This window comes from Mustela erminea, chromosome 14 (assembly GCF_009829155.1).
Source record: "Mustela erminea isolate mMusErm1 chromosome 14, mMusErm1.Pri, whole genome shotgun sequence".
Classification (NCBI taxonomy): Eukaryota; Metazoa; Chordata; class Mammalia; order Carnivora; family Mustelidae; genus Mustela; species Mustela erminea.
In genome coordinates, this window is record NC_045627.1 from 52,278,502 (window position 1) to 52,292,417 (window position 13,916).

Sequence of the window (13,916 nt, forward strand, 5' to 3'; positions counted from 1 at the left end):
ACCAACCACCTTCCCCATAAAAAGTGGCGACCTTCTGCCCCTTGGGTTCTTTACTCCCCCAAATACCTATATCCTTACAAACAAGCCAAGGGCCCTGGAAGGCTGTGCTGCTTTCTTGGAGCTGCACACACCTTAGAACTCATTAACTATGCCTTGGAGGCTGAGAAGCTCTCCCATTGAGGAACAATTCTGAGCAGTTCTGCACCATGGCCAGTCTGACTCCAGAACTTGGGCTCACCTTGGCCCCATCCAACCTCATGCTTTGCCCTTTCCTCAACACACTAGGCCTACTTACCTCAGTGCCTTTGCTCATGCTGTTCTCTTGCCTGGGGTTCTTTCACCCACTAAGCAACTCCTATGCTTCCTTCAAGCCCAACTGAAACATTGCTTCTGGAAAGGCTTCCTCATTCCTACAGGGAAAAATGTCCTCTCCTGTCATGGGCTTCCCCCATACCTTCCCAGCCCTTATTGGTCTCTATGAGAGCATATGACTGTGTCACATGAGATGAAATTCTTTGTTGACTGTCTCTCCAAGCCCACACTTGGCCTGTCACTCCCTTGAAATCAGGATGTGTCTAATTAATCACCAGAGGTTTGGCCTCTGCTTTAGAGTCTAACAAAGAGGGGGTACTCAGTGGGTGCTGAATGAAGAACAGGAGGGCCCAGTTTTTTCTGGGGTCCAACAGATGGCCAGCACTGCAGGCTGGTAAGGTCAGTCTCCCACACCTAGAGCAGCCTCACCTGCTTTCCTTCTTTAGCCAAATCTCTCTACCATTTACTCTGCACCAGACTCTATATTTGGGGCCAGGGTGAGTGGCTTGGAAAGACTTAGAAGTGAGTCAGATAGGGCCATCACCCTTAAAGTGCTTATAGTCGGGATTGGAAGCAAGGTAGGCTCAAAAACAAACACCCCGATTCAAATCACAATACCAGAGTATCCTTGATCTCTGTGTCACTCAGTCTCCAAAGAGGACCTTCAAGGAAGTGACCTGCTAGCATTCACACCTGTGTGAAAGCCCCTCCACTCAAGCCTGGGTTGGCCCTGTGACCAGTTTAAATCAATAGAATGCATCAGAAACAACACTGTGCCTGTTGCGGGTGTAAGCCTCAACAAGGTCTGGCATCTTCTGCTTTTCCATGCTTGGGAATCAACCACCATTCAACCCCACTCCAAGCTCACCAGCTGGAGAGAGAAAAAGAGCGCCCAGCCTCCCAGCATCCCCGCCAAGGCCCCAGACAGGGAAGGGTGACCCCATGTTGCAGGTGCCAGCCCCAGCAGCCATGTGAGCACAGACTCATGAGAGAGCCCCGACCAAAGCAGGAGCAAAACCACCTGGCTGAGTCCAGCCAGTCCTCGGAATCAGGACAGAGAGTAAAATAACCAGGCGGCCCTACTGCTGCTTTCATTATACTCGGTTTGGGGGCAAAGAAAAACAACACTAACATCTGGAATGGAAATTCTAAGAAGATCCCAAGCCAGTCTCCCCAAGATCATAGATACAAAACCCCTGAGCAAAGAACCAGCAAACGGAATCCAGCTCTGTCTAAGAAGGACGACATGTCACGTCTAATGTGGGCTTATTCCAGGAAGGCACAGTTGGATTAACACTAAAAAAATCAATCAGTGTAACTTACTGTCTTAATACATTTGAGAAAGAAAAAAATCACGTGATCCCTTCAACAGCAGCAGAAAAAGTATTCAATGAAATTCAACGTTCATTCACATTCATGATTTTTTAAATAATAATTAAAATACAACTCTTAGGAAACCGAGGAGAGAAGAAACTATCCTTACTTGATAAAAGGTATCTAAACCAAAACAACACAAAGATAAACTCAAAACGAAAAGACAACAAACGTGACTGTGAAACCCTGAGATCAAGAATAGGCCAGGGTCAGTCACGAAGACCACATATGATTCCATTCCTACAAAAAGTCCACAGTAGCAATTGCAAAAATGTTCACGACCGATAGAGACAGAGAGATCCATGGTGTCCCGAGGCTGGGGACACTGGGAGCAGGAGAAAGTAACTGCTAACAGGTGCAGGGTGATGGAAATGTTCAGAGGTTGATCTTAGCGACGGCTGCACCACTCCCTGAATATGCTAAGATTCATTAAGCCGCACACTTCAGCGGATGAATGGGACGGTGTGTGAATTGTATCGCAATAAAGCTGTTACAAAAGAAGTGGAATAAGGCAAGGATGCCCACTGTCACCACTTCTATTCAGTGCTGTGCTAGGGGTTCTGGCTGGCACAGACAAGAGAAAGAAATAAAGGCTTAAGGATTTGAAAGGAAGAGACCAGCTGTCTTTATCTGCAGATGGCCTCCTCATACACGTATCATAAAGAATCTACCACTAAGCCTAATTACAAGAATAAATCTCCCAAACATTACGTGGAGCCAAAGAAGGAGACACGAAGAATCTGTTCTCTATGATTTCATTTATACGGGAAGTTCAAAAAAGTCCAGCCTAAATAGTAATGTTTCAGGATGCCTGCTTAGGTGGTTAACAAAAGTCAGCATAGTGCTCTCGTTTGGGGAGGAAAAGGGGTCCAGGATTGGAGAGCTTCTGGGGTGCAGGCAAAGTCCCGGAGGGTCCTTACATAGGTGCTTGAAATAGGTCACTAAACTCTAGCTGCATGTTTTATGAATTTTTCTCATGAATATTATATTTCATAATAAAACAATTTTTAATGTTTTTGCATTGCCACAACCCAAAGGAAAAAGAGATTAAGGAGGAATAGTGGGGAGATGCTGGAGAGGGAAAAGACAGCCTCCAGCCCGGAGTTTAGCCTTGGTGGACAGATGTATATTGGGCCATAAAGCCCCTGCAGTCCCAGAATCCAGACACTTTGTCTTGGCTTGAGCCCAAGGCCAAGGCCGGTGTGAGGCAGGGAAGGCACATTCTTGACTAATGAAGGTGCCTTGCTCTCTGGAAGGATATGGCCAGACCCTGTCCCCCACAGGGGACACCCTGCCCCTTGCCTTCCTCTGTTCCTCGTACACACGATGCGGGACCAGAACTGCTGCTCCAACTGCTAGCAGCTTCTGAGTGCCCGCCTCTTGCCAACACGGAGCAAGTCCCTGGCACATAACAGCTCCCGAATCTCCCAGCCTGCGAGGCCTGAACGCAGCAGCTCCACTTGGGAGGTGGGAGCCGGCTGTCTGCCTCCAGCCCCTCCAGCATGGGACAGCTGGGACCACCTCAGCTTCCCAGGAGGGGATGGGATGGCAGGGTAAGAAGAGGTCAGACTTCATTCCCTTGCTCGGCTGCTATGCCCACCCCTCAGGTCTGACTCTAAGGACCAACGGCCCGCCTTGCCCTCGGGCTTCCTCACCCTCCCACCCACCCCCTCCAGCTTCAGAAAAGTTGGGCGGGATGCCCCCCGCCCAGTGCAGGAGAGTGACTGTGAGCCCCAAGCGTGAGCACAGCCTGAGTTATGAAAGCTCTCTGCTGGCGGCTGTAATTAGCTTCCACCGCACACCCGCTCTCCCGATCACAGGTTAGAGGGAGCCCGGCTAAGTGCACCAGGGAGAGGGGGCCTCCGTGGACTGTGGCTCGCCTGCCCCCATCACGCTCCTTGTGGGGCCAGCACTTCCCCAGAACAAACCCAAGCGCCTCCCTCAGCCATTAATAACCTCCTCTGCATTAATGAATTGTGAACACAAGCCTGGCCATTAAGACAGAGCAGGAAAATTCTTTGCGTTGCAAAGGCTTTTTCTCTGGACACCCATTACTGTGATGCAAACCCTCCCTGCATGGGGTAGGGAGGGTGCTGCCGCCTTTTTATTCGAGAGTGTCCATGGAATACTCAATAAGGAAACACACGAACGAATGGCATGCTTGGCCACGAGGGGTCCTCTCTGACCGTCCCAAAGTACAAAATGCATCAGTGCCCTGTGAAGCCCCAGGAAAGGAATGGGTGTCCTGCCCAGGGAAATCCTACCAGGGACAAGAAGGAACCCCCTCATCATGGCCAAATCTGGAATGAAGGAGGGTACAAGAAAAAGACAAGTAACAACTTCCGTAAAGGTCAGGGAGATGGGAGACCTTTGGAAGATGCGGACGTGTCATGGGCTCCTTTAAAGGTAAGTGGGACCCAGGGCCTTGCAAACGGGAAGGAAGGGCTCTGGTTCATGACGACGGTATTTACTGAGCCCCTCTCACATGCCACACACTGTTCCAAGAGCCTCAGATGTTCTAGCTCCTGTGCCCCTCATCCAGTTCTCTGACTTCAGTCTTGTTTCCATCAAGATCCTCAGAGAGAGACCCCCAGTGCTGTACTCAAGACTTACACAGCCTGGGAACAGAAGGATGAGGGTTCATACCAGGCAGGCCACCCCAGAGTCCTTGCCTGAGGCCACTGTGCTGGTCAGCTGCTTGATAAATAAAGGCTAATTAAAGGAGGAAACCCCCACAAGTGCCTGGTTTTCAAGGCACTGCCCCCATTTCTGTCCCCATTAGGCAGTTTCCGGGCCTGAGGTAGCCAGCAGCCCCGCTCCCTGTGGGCACAGTCCCCTGCCTGTTGGGGACCCTGCCCGGCAACCTGGAGGCTAGTCGGCCCACTCATCCACCTACGGACGCTCTGCTTGATCTGCCACCCCAGAGAGGCCGTGACCTCCCGCCCTTCAAAGGGGCCGCCCCCACCTCCCACTCCCCTGGCTTCCTAGTGCCTGAGCAGCCCTGCTGACCTCTCCAGACACAGCCCTCTGAGCGCACGGCACCTCACACACTCCCAACACTGAGCCTGCTGAACGAGCACCCCCAGGACCCCAGCCCTGGACCAGACTGGCAGAAGAGCCCACCCCACCCTCAACACAGGATGACTGCGGCAGAGGGCAAAGCTCTGCAAGGTCTCTGCTCTCTCCCAGGCCTGAGGCAGAAGCACCAAGTCGAGTTTCAGTGCCATGGCTGTTTCTGAGCCGTGTGGATTGTCCACATACCGGGGTAATTTTCAATCTCATCTTGGTTTCCCTGGCTCTCTAGGTGCTTCCAAAACCCAGACCCCTGCTTTCAACAGGCGTCTCCAAGGAATGACAACTAGTCCTTCTAATTTTCTAAGAAAACCGTATTTCAGACTGACTTCTCAGTCTGTGGCCAAAGCTCAGCAAAGTGGCTGAGAGACCAGCTCCCCCTCCTCTTTTCTGGGCCACTTCCCCCCATAATCCACAGACAAAGAAGCAGTCTGCCACCACTGGCATGTTCTGGGCCAAAGCCACAGAGCTTCCAGGGCCCAGCCAGTCCTCCCCACTCCCGCTGGGGACCGGGCTGGGTGTTACCACACAGCTCTGCGTTCCTGGAGCCCAGCACTGCAGGGGCCCTGGGAGCTCATTCCCTGCACAACTGACGTCCCTGCGTGCCCTTTTCCTTCCCCTAGTGCAGCCTGCTCCAGGAGCTGACAGCCAGTATCCAAGAGCACTCCTGTTCTCAGAGCACATCCCAAGTCAAAGAATTTCCAGGCAAGGGAATAGCCATAAAGCTTCGTTCAAGGACAAAGAGCCCTCAAGGGCCACTACTGAGAGGAACTGAGCAAACTGTACCTTAGCAACCCCCAAGCTCTCCCACAAACACCCCTGGATCGGTGCTTAACAAGGTGCTTAACAAGTCCAGGCAAGGACTCCGCATCTGTCACAACAATGTCTGGAACCAAAAGACAAGGACCCCAGCTCAGAGTCCTTGGCCTTCTCAGCTTGTTAGCCCTAGGAGCAGTGGCTGAGGTGCTCGATATGCCCCGTGGGAGAACCGAGCCTGCCCTGGAGCACTGGGAGCCCCGCCTGCTCTTCTGGCTCTTGCCAGATGTTGGCTGTGGCACACGGCAGCTTGGGCTTAGGTCCTCGGGCCCTGGTCTGGGGAGGGGGCAACCTGGTGCTGTCTAGGGTTGGGCCAGAACCTCTGTGGCCTACCCAGGCCGGGGCCTGATCTTCAGCCCAGGGCTATACGACCCCACTAGGACCACAGAGCCTACAGAAGGAGAAACGAGCTTTCTCGTTTGAGAAAACGAGCTTTCTCGTGGTTTGAGTCTGGGAGCTGACTGAGTTTGATTTCTTTCTTCTGGATTATTTGCCCATTGCCACGGCCCTGGAGAAGTGGGCTGGGATCTCTGGGCTAGAAGAGACGGTGGTGTTCAGCTCACAGTGGTCCTGGTCTCTGATAGTCTTGGATGTGTCTAGACCCCTCACCAGGGCTCACACCCAGCAGACTCATAGCTGTCCTCTCTTGTGGGGGAAAAAGGAGAGTAGGGGTCCAAGGCCCTACCAAGAACATGCAGAGGAATGCATGACTACATGATGTCTGGAGGAAAGGGCACCTCAGGATCCTGTGGAGGGCAGCAGCCCAGACCCTGAAGGAGAAACCTAGCTGAATAAGTCATGTCTGAGCAACTGACTTTTCCTCTGAGCTTCAGTTTCTCATTTGTGACCAGAGGGATGGGCCTAGAAGCCCAGATAGGTGATTTCGAGCACCAATAGACACGAAGGTCCTCCCACTTACATGAGGCCCATCCCCAGGTTGGCCAGCGCCCCCCTGGGAAGCCAGGCTCAGGCTACCAGCTCCACCAGCATCACTTACCCAGTCACCTGTGGGGATTCATAAAGTTAAGGGAGGCGAGGTCACGGCCCAGAAGTCCCTGAACTGAGCCAGGTGATAGGAAATGGGGCCGCTCCCCTCTGAGGCCTGTGGACTTAATTTCTGCAGCCTGGGGGAATCTGGGAAGAAAAGGTGGGTTGCAAAAGACAAAAAGCTGTCCCATCCCGGGGTGCCTGGGTGGCTCAGCGGGTTAAAGCCTCTGCCTTCGGCTCAGGTCATGATCTCAGGATCCTGGGATTGAGCCCCACATCGGGCTCTCTGCTCAGCAGGGAGCCTGCTTCCTCCTCTCTCTCTGCCTGCCTTTCTGCCAATCTCTGTCTGTGAAATAAATAAATAGAATCTTTAAAAAACAAAAAACAAAAAACCCTGCCCCATCCCTAAACCACTTAACAAAGGTTCCACAGAACAGTCAGATGTTGAGCCCCACAGTATCTAGAAACTGACTCGTGGGCAGACACTTATGATGCAGGTCCCGAGCCCCGAGCACACTCCCAGGGAAAGCTGAGCCCACCTGGACTGGAGCCGGGCGTTCTGACTCCGAGACTTCCAACTCAGAACCCCCAGCTCCCAGAAGGGCCACCATATGGGGTTAGGCCCCTTCGGAAGGTATAGATGCCCCCTCCAAAACCAGCTGTTTTCCCAGAGCAGAATGGCAGACCATGGACTGCTCTGACCAACTGTGTGCCGGTGTGGCCTAAAGACTGAGAGACCACATTTAAAAGATGGGACTATCTCAAATGAAAAGCCAGCTTCCCAGCTTCTCCAGAACTTTCAGCAGTGCTGGCAATGCTGCATCTGCACACCCGCTTGGCCACCATCAGCCGGCCTGAGCAGCCGCTGACCCCTGAGTGATCGAATCCTCCCCCAGCCCCACCTGTGCCCAGCCCCACTGTCTCTGACAGTGGAGAAATGGGTCCTTTCCCCGTGTCTTTCTCAAAAATCCCAATAGGGCTCTGTACCTCAAGAGAAGGGAGCAATAGCTCATTAGTATATGGTGACGTGAAGACAGTGCCAACACCCAGTCACCTCACTCGCTGTCTGCCCGACATCTGAGCTTGCCACCCGCCCCAGAATGTGACCGCAGTCAGGTAGACTTCCCATGGCATACACAGGCTGCCCGAGCTAGTGCCACCACAACGTGCAAGGACACACCCGAGTTTAGTGAGCACACTGCGATTTCTGTCACAGCCACGAGCCCTCGCTCACCCCAAGCTCCACCCCCTCAGCCCCCTCAGCAAGGGCAGCATCGAAGGAAAGCCAGTTTCTAATGAGGCAGACACAGGACAGGCCCAGGGGTCACAGTCCAGCCGCAAAAGTCTAGGCAAGCGCTGGAGGGGAGTACACATCAGGGACAGACAAAAAGAGGGGTGACACATTGACGTTGACCGGCCCCTGCCACCAGCCCCTGCCTCCATCCTGGGTCATAACTCAGAAGACACAAGACTCTGCTCCGTCTCGCTCTCACCACCGCCCTGGGCCTCCCAGCTGCAGGCGCTGTGCCCTCCCTGCTCAGTCAGCTGCCCCCTCACCCTTCCTCAAGCCACTGCAGGCCTCCTCCCGGGGCCCAGCTTGGCTGGCCAGAGAGCCCGGCCACAGGCGGCCACGGCAGAGACACGGGAGTCACGTACAACCCATGAGGCTGGAGTGGGGCAAGCAAGAACATTTCTAAAAGAGGTGGTTGCTCTCAGGAACCGAGCTGGCCCCACCATAGCAGAGGATTGAGACACGGAATTGCTCCTCTGCCCAGACTGGTTCCTTAAATGATACCCAAGTCCCAGTGGTAATCTCCTTCCAGAAGCCTCTTCCAATTGGGACTCCACCTCTGTTGTTCCCGATCAGCCTACTGTGTCCTGTGAATGTGTTCCAAGGCCACTCTTGGCAGGGGTGGGGCACGGCTGTACTTGGCCCCTGGAGCACCCGGGCCTGGAGCTGAAGGAAGCATGAGGAAGGCCCTGAGCCCAGAGATGGACAGAAGTGAGCCTCACCCACTCATACCAGCTGTCTAAGCGAGGGCACTTGCCCAGCTACCTGGACGGCTCAGAAGTGTTCTGGGCCTCAAGGACCCACCTTGGGAAAATCCAACCCCAAGAGCACAGCTTCCAGAGCCTTGGCCCCTGCTGAGCATCTCTACCTTATCTCTGGGCACTCTCCCAGGGACACCCCCCCATACCAGTCAATCTCCAGACAAACCTGGTTCTCCTGCCCTCTCCTGGAACCCTGCATGCGCTGTTCCCTAGGCCTAAAATGCCCTTCTCTCCCTTCTGGAGGCTCCCCAGGGAAGCTCCTTCATGCCCTCCTTCAGCCTCCAGAAACCACATTTGTGCTGTGGATTGCCACTGTGTGTGTGTGTGTCTGACTTACCAGCTGGAGGGAGACCCCCTCAAAGGAAGGAGACCCCAGATCCTAACGCAGAACAAGCAGGGGACCCTCTGCCTATTATCAGGCAAAAGCCTACAGCCTACACCTGTGTCTCCCCTCCCAGACCCCGTGTGACAGACAGGCCCTAATAAGCACAGCACTGCCCCTCAATGCCCCAGACCCCATGTGGACGCCAGCCCCGCTCCTGGCCAGCACAGCTGCCTGGCCTCATCCCAGAAGGAGTGAGTTCAAGGCCAGGAATGCAGAAACAGTGGATGGGCACATTCATCCAGTGGGGAATGCCCCAGAAGTCCCCAGGGAGTTCCTCTTTCTGGGCCTGACCAAACAACCCTAATGGTTTGCATCCTTCAGACAACAACAGCGATTAAGAAGAGCACAAACTCTGAAAAATCACCAATCCCAGCCCTTCAGACCTCTGACATCAGGAGTCCCCAGGGAGGCAGGTGGGCACGCTGCACAGTTGGAGAGGGTCCTTGTAAGCTGGGACAACCGCCCATCAAGGCCTCTCCCACAAGGCTTCACCTGTGTGAGAAGAAGCCACCTGTGAAGGCAGAGTGGTCCCTCGTGGCACAACCACTTGGCTGGTGCGGTGGTGACGCCTACAATCTTAGGCCATGCAGAAGTCAAACAGGACAGTGTGTGGGGGAACTGAGACTGTTCACGCGCCTGGCTGCAACTGACAGAAGGGAACAAGGAGCAGCACTGCCCAAGGTACAAGGATTGGCGGAACGGAGAAACCAGGACTGCCAGACCATCTCCGCGACACCTTAGGGACAGTGCCGTGCCCGAGAAACCCCAGCTCTACCCCACCAGCCAGCAGAAGCAAAACGTACCTTTCAGGGAGGCAACGTGGGACAGAGCCTGGGCATAGGTGGCCGTGTTCAGGAGGGTCCCCGGCAAGCAAGAGGGGAAGAAAGGTCCGGTGGGACCCACAGTTCTCCCCAGGCTGCTGGAGATAAAAATCACACTGAGTTCCCAATCCTGTGTAGCCGCCAAGTCTCCAGAATCCTCCCCGGGGGCTCGACCGCCTCACCTCTGCTGGGCTTCCAGGGCCTCCTTCTTGTTCCGGGCCTGGTCCCCCGGGGGTGGGGAGTTGATGTTTCTCACGGGCGGTGGCGTCACCTCTGCCATGGGCTCCTTGGCTCCTGGCTCTTGGTCGGAAGCCCCTCTCTCCGTTTTCCTCCATTTGGCCCTTCGGTTCTGGAACCAAACCTGAGTCCCCCATGGAAATGCACATCCCAGGGAGGCAGAAAATCAGACAGGAGCAAAAACCCAAACGCCTGGATTCCCAGCCTCTGTGCTCACGGCTCACCTTGCAGCAGCTGCGTGGGGGGACCAGCCTCCTCTCTTCGAAAGATCTCCCAAAACAGTGCCCTCTGGACTGCAGCTTCAGACCCAAAGATGGGTCAGAAGATCAGTGTAGAAGGCATGACAGGCATTTTTCTTAAATAAACGTTAAATCATAGAAAGTATCCAAATGTATCGCCCACAGCAAAGGTACAAGTGTGGAAATTTTTGACATATCCAAGTGCATTTATTTGATGTGAAACGTATTTGCTACGGTCGGAGGGAAGCGGACTCATCATCACAGCAGTTAGTAAAACACTGTCCTGGGGTTTCCTCATCAGAAATACTCATTCCCTATTCCCAAAGGTTTGCCTTAGCCGGGATGTGTCTGGCCTGAGACCCATGAAATCGTCTCTGACACGTCATGAAGCTTGTGACTGGCAGCCCAGCACACCCACGAGGCACGACGCCTCTGGAGTCAGCCTGGCCTGGTTTAAAATCCACCCCGACCCTGGAAGGCAGGTGGGTCTATCCCCGCTTCACAGATGAGACTGCTAAGCACAGACAAGTTAATTAACCGGCCCAAGGTCATTCAGGTGGTAAGTGGCAGACCCACGATTTGAAGATCGGTGGCCTGGCTAGGAACCAATTCCAAACTCCTTGGGAGTAATAACGATGGCCACCCCCAAGCAGTGTCAGCACAGAGACACACAAAAAATGGGGAGCACTGTCGCCTGACACACAGCCATCAGTCCCTCGGTCAATATTAAGCAGCCTTATCCCTGCCACCTTCTGGTTAGGAAGACGCTTACGATTCACCTGCCCTAAGTGCCTTCTTAGAGCCTGGTGTGGACTTGCTCAAGCCTTGGCAATCAGGACGGCATCTGCAGAAGGACACCCTCATGACAGCCGCACAACGGGGCCCAAGGTGCTCCCAGAGGTCAGTGAAATCCTGCTGCTCTTTACCCAGCAGAACCCTATCCCTCCTCTCCTGGGAGATAATTCTTGGCTTTCAAAAAAGGCTGGGCTAGATTACCTCCCACTCCCCCCGGGGTAGCCTCTCCTCCTCCTGCCTCACATTGGCCCAGGAGAGAGCCTGGGTCCCGGGGCTGAGCCCTCCGCCAGCCCACCCCGCTTCCGAATTTTCATTCTCCTTTAACTGGGTTTCTTTCTTTTCTAATCTAGTTGGCTTTTAATTGCACATATCAGCAACCATTGAATAATGATTTTATCTATATTCTAAATTTAGGGCAGTTAAATGCAAAGCAAAATGCAGACACTTTCTTGTGTCTTAATTGAATGAAGGTCACAGCTATAACAACATTTAATTGAGCTATTTTTCATTATCATATTTTAATGACTTTGCACTGACAGTTCGCCTGCTTCTGAGGAAAGAGCATGATGGAGTCGTTTATTTCCCTATTTAGTTATTGTTTGACAACATCAGCTTCGATTAAGACCCTGCTTTATAGAACATTAATCATATTTGAATGAGCAAGGGGTATAAATGTAAACACATCTCCCTTCCCGCCACCGAAGCCCGCGTCCCCACACGGAGGCTCACTAAACAAATGCTTCACAGCCATTGTCTGTTTGCATAATAGCCAACAACAGCCTGAACAACAATTCCCAGACTTAATTGTTACCACCCCTATCTCACCCTTGCACCTTTCAGGGAGAAGTTATGATCTTCCACTTCTGAATGCTCAATAATTGTGTCATTTATCTCAATTTGCAGTTCGGTCTTTAGGCAGCTATTGGCAAGCTGGCATTAAAAAAAGAAGGGATAGACAACATCCTGGCCAAAGGAGATTTTCATTTCCAAATAATAATCAGTTTAATTTGCCCGCATATGACCAATGATTCATGTTCAGATTTAATAATCAGGATCACATAATCTGATTATAGGGGAAATAATTTGTTTACAACCCCCAATTTACTGCTCAGAATTCCATTATCTCTCTTCAGCCATTGGTTTTTAAGAGATACTAACATGACCCAGGGGAACCGAAAGCAAACTATTATATTTCCTACAATTAGATCTTTGCATAGTCTTAACCCCAAGCCCCTACATAAAAAACAACAGAAACAGCATGGAGGAAACCCCATAAATAAAATGAATATATAATTGTGCTCAAAGAATAGCTCTCCCGGAGAGGCGGTGCTATGAATCTGTTCCTCCCACACTCGGGCACATCTGCTGGGCTCGATGGGTTTGTGCACTTAAACGTAATCACCGTGTGGCTTCTAAAAAGAACTCCTGCTTAGAGACGGTCACCGCGGGCCATGCTCGGCTCGGAGGCAGCCCTCTCGCCGCTGCCCTTTAAAGATTTTTAAATTGCACATGTTCTTCGGATCCACTTCACTGAAAGAGTCCGCGTCCAGGGGAAAAGTTGGACATGATGCAATTTCTGGAAAGCAGATCCTACCCTGTTCCCATCTGAAAACACAGTTCTCTGCAATTGACCGGCCTTACCCCAGAGCGGTCAGAGCTGCTTTGAGAATAGCATCTCAGCTCTTTTTTTTTTTTTTTTCCAAAGCAAGGAAATGGATGTGCATTGATGTAATTTAGTACCTTAGAGACGCGGACAAATTAGTGTAGAACATTATCACTAGTTAATTATGAATGACCGATTAATCAACCTAATCTAATATTCCACATTATGTTGATGTTATTAAAGTGCATCATGAAAATGACAGATAGTCTTCATTTGCTTTCTTTGGCCAAATGTGCACTCTGCAGTCATGATGTCAAAAAAAAAAAAAGTTTGCCAGTTTTAATATTAGAGAGTTAAATAATTAAAAAGAAGGTTTACCTGCACTCTGGCTTCTGTGAGGTTTATTTTCATGGCTAGCTCTTCTCTGGTGAAGACATCGGGATAGTGTGTTTGGGCAAAGACTGCCTCAAGAGCTTCCAGCTAGTAAAAGGGAAAAATATTTACTGGTGAGAGGCTGCGGTGAGGTAAGAGGAAGCAGATGCCTATTTCAAATTTGCGATGAGCAGGAGTTGAGGAAGTAGCTTCACAGATCAAATGGGGGAGGAAGAGGAAGAAGAGAGGTCTTTGAGAAGATCCCCCGGAATACAGTTATAACCACGGATGACTCAGATGCTAAGACTCGCTAACGCCATCGATCCCCAGACATCCATCGACATCGGTGCTCCCCCAAGAAATGAGAATTAGAAGAGAAGCACAAATATTTACGTGCTTTTGCATTTAAACCGATTCCTAGGAATCAAAGGCTCTCAGGGTGGCCTTATGAGCCAGAACAATCCACACAGCTTTCCCCAGAGGACGTAGGAGAACAGAAACAACTTGCAGACGCCCTCACTGTGTCAGTTCCACAGAAACTAGCAAGAGGTATTTGGGCCACCTTTGTGACTCCTCTAGTTTGCACAGATCTAAAGGAAAGAGCCCAGGTCCAGGAAACACAGTAGGAGGGTCCCCCTTGTAGCCCTTCCATTAATGGATGGCAATACCTTCTACAAGTCAGTCAGTTTCTTGGGCGCCAGTCTTCCCATTTATCTACTGAAATTAAGAATGTCCTGTCTGCATTTCCCAAGTTTCAGATGATATTGCTGGTGTGGAAATGTTCCCCCAAACTACCAACCTAAGGCAAATGTGAGCGATCACTATTGCCCCTTCCCTTCCTATCTGGGATC

General features: G+C 51.9%; 1 protein-coding gene across 4 annotated transcripts in view; it reads right to left on the reverse strand.

Annotated features, from left to right (window-relative positions):
* The window catches only part of DRGX (dorsal root ganglia homeobox), a 32,131-nt gene that overhangs the window by 13,062 nt on the left and 5,153 nt on the right, over positions 1 to 13,916 (reverse strand). For 2 of the 4 annotated variants that reach the window (XM_032312859.1, XM_032312857.1), the window contains exons 4-6: positions 13,072 to 13,173; positions 10,002 to 10,180; positions 9,802 to 9,914 (exon numbers count right to left, since the gene is read on the reverse strand). In XM_032312859.1, the coding sequence (XP_032168750.1) occupies positions 9,802 to 9,914; positions 10,002 to 10,180; positions 13,072 to 13,173 (394 nt within the window). Of the gene's footprint in view, positions 1 to 9,801; positions 9,918 to 10,001; positions 10,181 to 13,071; positions 13,174 to 13,916 lie in introns of all 4 variants that reach the window. The other 2 variants (XM_032312858.1, XM_032312856.1) reach the window with 1 other exon arrangement.